This window comes from Mugil cephalus, chromosome 18 (assembly GCF_022458985.1).
Source record: "Mugil cephalus isolate CIBA_MC_2020 chromosome 18, CIBA_Mcephalus_1.1, whole genome shotgun sequence".
NCBI lineage: Eukaryota > Metazoa > Chordata > Actinopteri > Mugiliformes > Mugilidae > Mugil > Mugil cephalus.
In genome coordinates this window covers 12549757-12561569 of record NC_061787.1, presented here as the reverse complement: position 1 = coordinate 12561569, position 11813 = coordinate 12549757, and the positions used below count along the sequence as shown (strand labels likewise).

The 11813-nt window shown below is 41.3% G+C and overlaps 3 protein-coding genes across 8 annotated transcripts in view; 2 read left to right on the top strand and 1 right to left on the bottom strand.

Annotated features, from left to right (window-relative positions):
• Nucleotides 1–257: 257 nt before the first annotated feature.
• Nucleotides 258–1774, top strand: LOC124995772 (apolipoprotein D-like). The gene is made up of 5 exons (XM_047568435.1): nt 258–414; nt 498–602; nt 720–841; nt 932–1020; nt 1139–1774. The coding sequence occupies exons 1-5, from the start codon at nt 400–402 to the stop codon at nt 1375–1377; spliced, it is 570 nt and encodes a 189-aa protein (XP_047424391.1). The 5' UTR covers nt 258–399; the 3' UTR covers nt 1378–1774.
• A 110-nt stretch (nt 1775–1884) lies between these two features.
• ggh (gamma-glutamyl hydrolase (conjugase, folylpolygammaglutamyl hydrolase)) lies at nt 1885–6355 on the top strand. The gene is made up of 9 exons (XM_047568434.1): nt 1885–2037; nt 2173–2281; nt 2399–2449; nt 3697–3781; nt 3866–4004; nt 4209–4315; nt 4449–4539; nt 4628–4762; nt 4865–6355. The coding sequence occupies exons 1-9, from the start codon at nt 1899–1901 to the stop codon at nt 4981–4983; spliced, it is 975 nt and encodes a 324-aa protein (XP_047424390.1). The 5' UTR covers nt 1885–1898; the 3' UTR covers nt 4984–6355.
• The window catches only part of dpp6a (dipeptidyl-peptidase 6a), a 197707-nt gene continuing 191384 nt past the window's right edge, over nt 5491–11813 (bottom strand). For all 6 annotated transcript variants that reach the window (XM_047568430.1, XM_047568432.1, XM_047568433.1 and 3 more), the window contains 6 exons: nt 11638–11692; nt 11213–11312; nt 10504–10562; nt 10329–10401; nt 10157–10230; nt 5491–8276 (listed from right to left, as the gene is read on the bottom strand). In XM_047568430.1, the coding sequence (XP_047424386.1) occupies nt 8127–8276; nt 10157–10230; nt 10329–10401; nt 10504–10562; nt 11213–11312; nt 11638–11692 (511 nt within the window). In that variant the 3' untranslated portion in view covers nt 5491–8126. The remainder of the gene's footprint in view (nt 8277–10156; nt 10231–10328; nt 10402–10503; nt 10563–11212; nt 11313–11637; nt 11693–11813) is intronic.

Below are 11813 nucleotides of genomic sequence, written 5' to 3'. Positions count from 1 at the left end.
TTTTGTTGGGTACATAATTAAATAAAAATTAATCTGTGGCATCATAATATTGCTTTCTGGCTGCTGCCGTGGTATTAAAGCTTTGCTGAAGTTGTTGTGTGGACCCCAGGAAGACTGGTGACCACTTGGTGGAAGCTAATGGGGATCCTAATAAAGAATAAAAAAAACTTATTATACTGTACCTTTAAGGTCGCTGTACCGAATGACATTCAAAGTTGTTTTTTCACAGAAGTTTTGTAAACTAAATCTAAATATAGCTCTTCAAAAGTCCAAAGTTCTTGCATGGGTAGAAAACAAACCTCTCCCCGTTTGTTCTCAGCTCCAGCCAGTGGTGTTCACAGCACGCTTTAGCTTTACCTTTACCTTTACCTTTATTTCATTTTTGTCAAAAACTTGGAAATGGAGGCATTCCAGGTACTGTAAGGAGTTTTCCATTTAAAGATGATCTTTGTAAACGTATGACCTCTCTCAACCTTCATTTTAACTTCCATGTGAAGGTCCTGTCTGTGCTTCTCCTGACTGCCGCTGCAACCGACGCTCAGTCTTTCCATATTGGCAAATGCCCACAACCACCTGTACAAGAGGACTTCGATGTTGCAAAGGTAAATACTGGATATACATTTGATATGACAGGTTATGTATCTTGTGGAAATGAGTAGATAGAGAGCGTCTTAGTTTATGAAACGCCAGCTGCCAGATTGGTTTTCTTCCTGTTCCAGTATATGGGTATCTGGTATGAAATAGAGAGGCTGCCAGCTATACATGAAAAAGGAAAATGTATCCAAGCCAACTACACTCTTCTCTCTGACGGGACGGTCAGCATTCGCAATGCAGAACTTCTGTAAGGATTCAGTGTTACAAACATTTTATTTGGCTAAAACTTTACTGTGTTGATGAGTGTTTTAAAATGTATTATTTCCTTTTTGTACAGGCCTAATGGGAAGGTAAACTCAATACAGGGCACTGCAAAAGTTAAAGACCCATCTCAACCTGCTATTCTCGGTATCAGCTTCTTTAAAGGTAAATAATCCGCAGTAGTAGTTATTTATTTATTTTATTATTATTTTTATTGTTTTTTGCAAATTCCCATACTGTATGGTTTAATTTAACCAAATATACCACTCACTTCTACATCCAGGTGTTTCAGATGCTCCGTACTGGGTGCTGTCCACAGATTACCAGACATATTCGTTGGTCTATGCCTGTTCTGATTACTATGGAGTTTTCCACTTCGACTTTGCCTGGATCCTGGCTCGCACTCGTGTGCTCGCTGAAGAGGTCATCAGTCAGTTACATGATAAGATGGCTGTTGTTAACGTGGACTTAAACCAGCTCATAGTAGCCAACCAGACCGACTGTGATGGTCATAGCCTCTGAGAAACAGTCAGTAACCAAGAAAACAAATGAACTACAACTAGAGATGAAGTTGAAAAGAATCCTCAGTAATAATGAGTAGTATTATTGTGGATCCCAGCTTTAGTATATCCCCCTTTTAATAGACATTTTTATGGCAATGGAATAATTTATAGTTTCTCACTTGTATGTGTGTTTTTTTTAATGTCAAAAATCGAGTTATTCAGTTTAACTGCATATTTACATCACTTTTTATTTTAAAAGACTAAAAAAAGCAGCAAAATGTGCACAGTCCTGAGATCTGCTCATAAAATAAATAATACAGAGTATATCAGTGGGGTGGGAGACATCTCTGTTTAAATTCTGTATTTTTACTAAAGTACCTGGAATATTTTCCCGTAAATAAAAAGTCTCACACAAATGCTGAATGCTGCTTCTTAATTAACAATTAATTTATTTAGTACTCAAAAGAAGTCGTTTGATGATGCTTTTATTTTGAAGAACATCCGCCGGAAGCGGTGGACGACCAGATGACCAGAAGCTGAATGGCGACACTCAGACGTGCGAGGTTATGGTTTACTTATAGAAATATGTTGCTGTTGTTGCTCTGCATTTCTCTCTCCTGTCTACCGTTTTACACGTCGGCTAAGAGAGATGTCAAGAGAAACGACAGACCAATTATTGGTAAGTTTATTGACACGTTATGTGCCGCAGCAGTAAGTTAACTAGCTAACTTTACAGCTTGGCGCTTAGTAGGCTAAAACCAGTTTATTTACCCGTTTAACTGTAGCAAAAGGCGGCTCTCTTTTCTCTCCAAAGGTGTCCTGGCTCAGGAAGTTTATACACCAAAACCAAACCAAACTGCTTACATTGCTGCCTCTTATGTCAAGTTCCTGGAGTCCGCAGGAGCGAGGGTTGTCCCTGTCATGTGAGTGTTTATTATCTAATCAGTAACTGTCATTCCTGCACTAGATACGATCAGCGTTTGTAACTCCCAGTGTCTTTGAACTAAGCGTGGAAGCTGTTTTTCTGTTCATGTTTGCAGGATTAACCGGACAGAGGAGGAGTACAAGGCACTGTTCAACTCCATTAATGGGTATGTGTGTTAAAGTACACTGCTTAGGTACATTCACTTGGGGTTTCATAAATGATAGATCAAACACATAAATATACATAACTCTATGATAACATTATACTGTGCAGTGGATTTGGGTGAAGCTTGTAATTTATAGTTTTGGTTCAGTGCAGGGAACAGGGTCCTGTTTAGGTTTCAACAGCAGCTTTTAGAAATCTATATTTCTAAATTTTAGATAAATACATTATAGGTCAAATAATGTTAAAAATAAAATGCTATTGTTAGTCATAGCTGGCATATATTACAATGACTATTACAGTCACAACTTACGCCATAAATAACTCATTAGTCAGGGATAACTAGGAACAGATCTTACAAAGGTTTAACATTAAATACATCTAAGAAAGGTGGTAATTTAACAGTGTTAAAATTGAAAGCGATTTATAGTCCGTGTGCAAGGCTGAATAACAAAAACCTTTGGTGTGATCCGTAAATCACCTCTTCTCCGACGCTGCGGCAGCATAAACTGGACATTTAACAGTCACAAAGGAGGATTTAATGATTTAGTGCAGCCCTGTTATTTGGGAATGCGCTGCTTTCGCTCTTGTACCTTATGTTTTGGCATGTACGTTTTTACTGAGGCTGAGTCCAGTATATAGGGAATCGTTAAGCTCAGTCTGAGAAAGCAAATTACATTTTGTTCTTGCTCAGCAGGTTCTAGTTTACAGGTCAAGTTGCCTTTTCTTTTTTCTTTTTTAAATTAGTAATCAGAAATAATGCACAGTATTGCAGACAGACTTGTAAGCAGAAGACACAGCATGAAGCCATGATGTAATATGGTTGTGTGGTACATAAATCGTAAAAAGATGCACTAAATGCAGTGTTATGTGAACTGTAGCTCAAATGCTCATTTCATAAGTTTGAGGAGACTTATTCTGATAAATTGTCTTGTCAAAATCGAAGTTATAACTTCAACTTTTAGCTTTAAATACGATGAGCTTAAATATGTTCTGATTAATTCATATATATATATATATATATGTATATAATCTTGTGAGTCTTGTGTTACTATTACAATACGCAGTGTTTTGGTGGATATGTTTACACAGAGAAGGCACATTTACATTCCCCAGATCTTTTTCTCTGCATCACTGGCACAAACCTCCGAGTTTATCCTCCACGCTATCCTCCTCAAGCCTGAGTTTCCGTTTCCTTTATGTTCCGCCAGCTGTGACTCACCCTCGGCGCGTTGTCTCTTTTGCCGACAGGATCCTTTACCCGGGCGGGGGCGTCAGCATCGTCTCCTCTGGCTATGAAAGGGCCGCAAAAATCTTTTATGAGCTCGCTATTGAGGTAAAATAAGCATTGACTGCGGCGCAGCGAGTGGCGCGCTGACGCCGGATCGCGCTGCTTTAAAAGTGCGTGTGACGTTTTCAGGCGAACAAGCGAGGAGACTATTTTCCCGTGTGGGGAACCTGCCTCGGATTCGAACAGCTGGCCTATTTGACGAGTGGAAAGTCTCTGCTGACGCATACTAACACGAGCGGCGTGGCGTTGCCTCTGAACTTCACCAGCGGTACGATTCACTGTCACGTCTGAAAGTCAAGATTCTATGGTTTTATTTTCTTTATTGAGATTTTAGATGATTAGGATGCTGGATTATAGAGTTGCAAATTTGTATTATATGAGCTTAGGGAGAATTTAACTGGTTTTCTTGTCAAAGTTTAACTATATTTGATTGAAAAATGATTGATCGCTTAACGTTACGTCCCGTTTCCAGAAGCCAAAAACAGCAGGATGTTTAAAGGCTTCCCTCCTGAGCTCGTGAAAGCTCTGGCGTCTGAGCCGCTGACAGAAAACTCTCACCAGTGGAGTCTGGCTACGCTGGTACGTCTTTCATCACGGTCGCATTGTGAGAGAAGAGTTTAGCCACTGACGTTGTGGCGAACTGTAGGTTTTTTGTGAAATAACTCCCCTGTTACGTGACAATAAACATCCCAGTGATGAAGCTTTCTTTCAGACATACAATACCAATGATGACCTGAGGAGGTTTTACAAAGTTCTCTCCACAAACACAGATGGGAACACAGAGTTTGTGTCAACAATTGAAGGTAGTTGCAACATGTAATATATATGTTACATGTAAACTGTAGGGCTTACAGCAGGACAATAACACGTTTTCCCCTTACCTCTCTGCAGCGTATGATTATCCGATCTATGCGACGCAGTGGCACCCAGAGAAAAATGCATTCGAGTGGACGAGGCCGTATATTCCGCACTCCCCGTCGGCGGTGAAGACGACCTTCTACATGGCCGAGTTCTTCGTCAGTGAAGGTGGGACCACGGCGTCATGTTTGGTTTCTTAATTCCAGGCGGTAGCCGCAAATATCCAGCGAACTCATCTCCGCACCTGCCATTGTTTGTCTCTCCCTGCAGCCAGGAAGAACTTCCACAGATTCGCATCCGAGGAGGGGGAGAGCGACGCGCTGATATACAACCACGACGCCGTTTACACCGGGGCCAAGAGCGCCTTTGAGCAAATCTACTTCTTCTGAGTGCTTTTCCTTTTCCAGCGGCTGATTTAATCGCGACTTGAGCGCGTTTACAGATAATTTTACTTGTTTGATTTCTGTGTTTTGCCTCCGTCTCTCACGCAGTATAAATATTGAGTGAGAGCAGAGTAGGATTTTTATTTTGTTTAAAAAAAAAAAAAGCCAAATAATGCTGTGTGGATGCTGTTGCTGGGTTTACAGCTTTGTAATTAAATGTTTCTTTTTTTTTTTTTCACCAAGTAATTACCCGACTATCTGAGTCTGCAGTTGTACTCGGTGAAAACAGAGGAGCCGTTTTAATGCCTTTTAAGAATAGCAAGAACATGTACCTCAGGATGAATTGGCGATGTCTGAAAAAGGGAATCAATTGTAGGTCCTTACCTGCTGGATGGAGAAAAACATGTGTTATTCTTTCAGTTTGTGCTGCTTCCCTCAAGTGACCAAAAACAACAACAAAACACAGCTTTAAAAATGCACAAAATAACCATGTCAAAGAACAGAAGACTGATAAAATATCTATTTTTTCTTTATTCTTATTAACATTTACTTTCATGCCACAATCTGCCATTGATCTCCTCCTATGCTTTGGATAACAAAGTTGAGCATCTTGGAAAAAGTCGTCAACCACTGGCTAGAAAGTTTTAGCTGCTGCCGTCGGCATTTTATAAAGTCCACTTTCAACTCAAGGACAGCAACAGGAGAACAGAAATGAATAGTCAAATGTAACTTCCCAAAATGCTTTATGCACAAAGAACACTCAGGTAATATTGTTATTTTTTAGTCTTTAGGATAAAATGATATTTTGAATAACATTTACACATCAAGCTGACGAGACCGGGATCTCAATCACAATACTACTGGAAATGTAATTTATGCAATCCAGTAAGGAACATTCATGATGTCAAAAACGACTATGTTGAACTGAGCTATCAGGGATAGTGCCACAAACTACCTCTGAACATGCACTGTAGTGGAACACAAATGGCCATTCAAATAAATATAACAAAAATAAAAACAAAGTCAAACTAAAATTGTGCCTTTTAGAATTCATCGTTTCTGGTGAGAAGCTAATATGACATATTCTTTCCCCTTTATGTACAAATGCATTATTTTTCCAGGGCAGAACATTAATCCTAAAGGCTTCTGACGTTAACCTTTGTGCAGTATATCCACTGATTAGTTCCTCTACCGGCCTCAAACCCGTTATAAGCAGTCGCCCATGCAGAGTCTGTACATTTTAGCTTTATGTCATTTGGTGTGTGGGTATTTTTCTGGAGAATGATTTTGTATTGTCCTGTGAAGTTTGAAAACTCCTTCTCAGTTTCTGAATCAAGTGTTAGCAGTTGAATCTAGGTATTAAAAAAATAAAAATAAATAAATCGTCGTTATTGTAAGTCCCAAAGGCATTGTGGGAAAAATGCTTATACATTTCTTGGCGCGAGTCGTGCGAAGGGGCTGAAACCACTTGTTAGAACCAGGGGATGGTTAATTTCTGCTTGTGTTCCTGTGTCAAAAGCTTAAATCACAACAGCTACACTAAATACCTACACAGCACATACAGGGACTCCAGTAATCTTTGCTCCAAGAAGTAGCCCAGACCCTAACCCACTGTATTTCTACACTTAAAACCAGGGATGTGCCGATTCTGATCTTTAAAATAAATATTTGCTCAGCACAATATTCACTGCATATGCATCTTTGAATGTCCAGGAATTAAACCATGCAGTTTTATGAAAGGAGCTTTTGTAAAACCTTTCACACAATAATAATGATTGTTCTCGAACCTTTGTTGCCACCTCAAAGACGGGGATGGATCAGTTCTGATGAAGCAAATGTAACGGGTAATAAATAAAAGCATGAACAGGGTTGTGAATTTGCTAGTAACAAACACAGCATTTAGCCAGTGCCAAATGGGAACATCACCGCTGGGACTTATTTGCCTTGTCAGCTGCCATCACCAATGTACGCTTGGCTCACCCTTAACAATAACATGCTAACAGTGGGGGTTAAAGAAGCTAGCAGGCTAAACGACTGTGCTATCTTTATGCTAAGCTGACAAGCTGCTAACTCTGTGTTGACATGTAATGGGCAGAAGTGGCATCACCCAACTCTTCACAAGAAAGTTTAGAGGCATATTTCCCAAAATGTGTATCACGTGAAAATCTGCTTCACCGTCCTCTATAAATATAGTCCCGCAGCCGGATGTTTCCTGACAAAGTAAGGCACAGTGACTAAAACAACTTCTGCATTTCGAACAACGCTGGAAAGAAGACAAAAAAAGAAAAGAAGAAGAAGCAGCGCCACAATAAAAACGCTTCGAATGAACGATAAGAAACCCATGTTTTCGTTTTGTTTTTTTTCTTCAACAACACATTTTGCCAGTCAGAGAACTCCGTCAGCATCACTGAACACGTAAAATGGAACTACAAGATCAAAACCGGCATCGGGGCAAACGTGAATACCGAAAGAAAATATACCTTTAATAGCTGAGTGAATGTTTGTGTGCTATTTTACATACTGTAAGAACAATAGACACAACCACGGTCCAACATGAAAAGTTCTGCACGACTTTAAAAATAGTAACATTTCCCGGAGCCGCACTATTCCAGACTTCCCGTTACGAACACTGGCAGCCAGTGTTCCTTCACCTGGGGGCTGATTTTCATTAATATACAAGCCCGCAAGTTATGTGCTATAAGGTGTTCCTTCTCCTCACAGCTCAGAAGTCTGTGCGAGAGCTGATGCTTTCTCTCCACTGCTTTTGAGGAGCTGGTTGCCTCCCGCTGCGAGGGGAGACTGCTTCCTGTCAGTATATTCCAAAACTTCATGTCAGGTCATCAGTCTTTGTTCGGCTCTCTGGAGGGCCAACTCTGCAGAAGATGAGGGAGGCGGCTGGGATGGATGTAGGGCGGAGGGAGGGGGCGGGGGTTTTGGGGGGTGGGCAGCAGATCTGTCATCTCCTGGAGAGGCAGTCTCAGGTGTGGACGCGGGGAGCCCAGATGCAGCGAGTTGTACCAAAACGAATGGAACAAGAACGGATGAGAGTTGCATATCGCGGACACCGGTGTTGGATGAAAGGTTGGTGGATGACCGGATGGGTGGTGGGGGAGGATCTGGGGCGCAGGAGGAGCCCCCGCAGCGTCGAGCTAACCCTCGTCTTCGATCTCCTCTTCCAGAGTCTCCTCAAACACTCTCTCCGGTAGCCTGAAGCACTCCTCAAAGAAGTTCACCAGGGACTGGCTGAGGTGCTGCCTCGTTGCTTCGCTGTGGATGAAGTGGCCTTCATCTGGGTAGATCTGAGACACAGAGAATGAGGTGAGAGTTTGAGCAGAATGCAGTGTTTGCTTTCTTTCTTTCTTTCTTTTCTTTTTTTTTTTTTTTACAGGAATAGGTCGATAAACTTGAGGGAGTAAGGAACATCTGGCAACAAACTGATGAAAGTTTTAATCGAAATCGGTTTGGGTCTCGTGAATCTTGCTGACACAAATTCTTTAGTAGTGTGTTATTTTTCTATTAGGGTTGTCCCCCCAAAATCTATGAGTGGGAACCACAACTACAATCACACTAAAAAATTAAAAAAAAAAAAAAAAAAAAAAAAAAAGCAGCCATTGCCAGGGGTTAAAGCGTCTTGTTTAATTGAGACAATAACGTGAAACCAAAGCGCATTCAGTGCTGAAATTATTAAAACTGTAGCAGCGTTGGGGAGTTCTAACTGAGATTCACACTTTTCAACCTTTAATGGTCTCACGTCTCATCCAGTTTTAATAGTTAACTGAACCATCAGCCTCTTTGTTTTGTTTGCAGTAGAAGCTTTAAAAAGAAATGGGTCAATGGTTGCACTGATGTATTTCATCAACCTGACTGAAACACTTGTTTTACCAAGTGGTTGCGACGTGTGTCGACTACAGCTGAACAGAAATGATCACATCAAGCTTTTACATAGTTATTAGGACGTCAGGTGGTCAGTCATGGATGGCCACGTGATTTTCTGTTTAGACCGGTATTAATACTGGCTATAGAGGGTATGCACGTGACATCATAGCAAGCCACGTCTCCGTGGTTACGGCCACCGAGTGGCACAAAGTGACAGCTGAGCATGGAGATTAGCCGCATTAGTTTGCATCATAGACTTCGATAGTGTCTAAACTGTAAAACTAAATTTAAAAAAAATAGGGAAGAGCTGCTGTGCGATTGATTTGATAAGTAGTCAGAGATATATTTTTACAAGCTCCCGAAAGCCAAATAAAAAAGAAGTAAATGGCTCGCTGCCTGCTTAGTGTCAGGTAATATTAATTTATAATGTATTTTCTTATGAAGTCATGCCTTAAGTTACTTCTTAAGTTACATTCTGGAGGGCTGTCAGATAAGCTTGTCTATGTTGTTGTTTTGACCTTGTGACAGCCAACAGTAACTATTTCAGTTACAACAACAATAAAATAATAAATGGAATTTGTGGCTAACGGCGTTAGCATCTTTTATTTAGCTATTTATCATAACTAAAGTGAACTAAAACTAACTTAAACTAACAGAAACTGAGGTGAATCCACTTTTCCAAATAAGGGGGAACTCTATTACGAAGCTATTGGAGCTGTGTTGTATAAAGTATCAAAAGGTCATACTTTAGGATACGTATAGTATTTCCCGGTGTTGAAATCAGGTCCATATACATATCAGGATTTCTGGCCACATGTCAATGTTTGTGGAACATTTGTTACTTGGTAGTTCATATGGATCATTGTTGAGTCCAGTTGTCCTTAATTTGATCTGATAATCCACATTTTTTCCTGGTCTCTCTGTATTTACTGATACTTCTCACCTTGTTTTTCAGCACACATACCCTCAATTACCAGAATAGGCAGCCAGCACATCAAACGTTAATGCAGTGCACATGGTGACGCGTCTGTGTGGCGGTCAGCGATGAGCTCTGATGGGCACTCAGGTGCAGAGCATTGTCTCATAAATGGATTAGTCCCGGTGTTAATTCAGGATTCCTCAAGAAGGTCTCATAATCTCATTATGGGGGATGGAGGCATTGTGAGGCGCTAATCCTCTGTCTGCTGTGGGACCACGGGGCTCCCAAAGGTTAGAAGAGAACTGAACCGGGGAAGGGAAAGACGAGCAGGATAATTGGATGAGCAGCAGCAGTAATTACAGGGTGACGGTAAAACCCACATACCTGTAAGGTGTAGTTGGCCTTTTCACTGATGAGCTGGGAGATGAATTTTGCTGTGTGTTGGAAATGGACTTTTTCTGGCAAAACCGAATGAGACACAATGAGAATATTAGTATATTCGTCTTTACACATTTTTTAAAATTTATTTGTCAAGAAGTAGCGGCGCTCGACTCACCATCGGCCGTCGGATGGACAATAAGAAACTTCTTCTCCGCGAATTGAGATGCTCTGTGTGCTAAATTTGCCATCTGGGGAAAAACACGAATCTAATTAATACTCAGGTAGTTAGTGGAACAGGAATGTGAATTTATATAAAAAAAAAAAAATAAATAAATATAATTAATTCTCACTGTGTATGCTCTTGTGTCTGGTTTAGGCAGCCCGAGATATCTCTCAGAAAAAGCAGAGGCTGGAGGGGAAAAGAGGTTTTTCAGTTGATACAATCAAATCCAATAAAAACCAGACTGGCGCATCAGTTCCGTCTCATACTGAAGGTCCCTCCCACCCCTCCATCCCCCCCGCATTTAAATATATTCAGCCATCCCCATATTCTTTGGTCTCAAAGCTGTTACAGGCCGTCTTCATTTGCAATTCCAAAGTTACACAGTGCCATGGCATGTCTCTCTCACCCCCCCTCCGGCAAAGCGAGAGAAATCAGATAGATGGGAAATCAGTCACACCACAACGCCCAGCTCCTCCTTAATTTGCAGTTTCCTGCCTCGGCAAAGCCCGCAGCTCCAACAGCGCGCCGCCTCTCTACCGGTGCACACCAATTCTACACTTCACACGTCTTATTCCTTAGGCGGCTGAGGTGAGGCTGGTGGAGTTGCGTTTGTCTGGCGCCGCCGTGATGAAGTCCGTGGTGTGTCTGCATCTGCACCATCAGCGCGCACATGGGTAACGCAGCCACCGAGAGAAACTACCCGGCTGCGGGGGTAAAGGCTCCAAATTTGCACTCTGCCTTTCTTCCTTCTCCCTTTGAACATTTCTCTGACAGCGTCGCCTTAGCCTGAATCACTGTGCAGAGATATTTGTTTACCACACGCGGCTGGGGCTTACCGTACAGTTCAAAGTCGGTGATGGGTGAGAGGACGGCGCCGCATTTCACGGGAGAGTCCTCAGCGCTGACCAGCAGGCTGGTCACGTAGCCCCCGTACACCTGAGGTACGACAAACGAGTGTTATCAAAGAGCAAAGCCCTCTAGTTTGCTTTGAGGCATCCACTTAAACGTTGTAATAACCCAACCTGACAGGCATGATTCTTTAAGGTACATGTTTACCTGCACAAAATATTCAGGTTTATTCTGAAAAATGCGATATTCCTATTAACTGTTTGGTATGGCTTGAGAAAACTAATGTTCCATTCATTTTGGTGCAACTGTGGCAAACCACAAATCTGGAAAAGTTGCACAAACGAGTAAAATGCGCCGTAAATTAAGCTGTAAAAACGCAAAGTAAGATATCTATTGTGAATCTCATTCTTACCTTTCCAAAAACTCCAACTCTGGTTTTGTCCACGTATGGCTCTTTCAGAATAAAACTGCAAAAGACAAAACATTGGTTCTGTGAAGTTGTGTCTTGTTCACAGTTTCAACTTTTGTTTGCAAGGAACTTTTTATTCTAACATTAAATAAATTGATTTACAATGAAGAGGAAAACTG

Coding starts and splice junctions, on each gene's coding strand:
- LOC124995772 (XM_047568435.1), top strand. Junction 603..719: donor AGGACTTCGATGTTGCAAAG/GTAAATACTGGA, acceptor TTCCTGTTCCAG/TATATGGGTATCTGGTATGA. Junction 842..931: donor ATTCGCAATGCAGAACTTCT/GTAAGGATTCAG, acceptor CTTTTTGTACAG/GCCTAATGGGAAGGTAAACT.
- ggh (XM_047568434.1), top strand. CDS start 1,899: ATGGCGACACTCAGACGTGCGAGGTTATGGTTTACTTATAGAAATATG. Junction 2,282..2,398: donor GCGAGGGTTGTCCCTGTCAT/GTGAGTGTTTAT, acceptor TCATGTTTGCAG/GATTAACCGGACAGAGGAGG. Junction 4,316..4,448: donor AGTGGAGTCTGGCTACGCTG/GTACGTCTTTCA, acceptor GCTTTCTTTCAG/ACATACAATACCAATGATGA.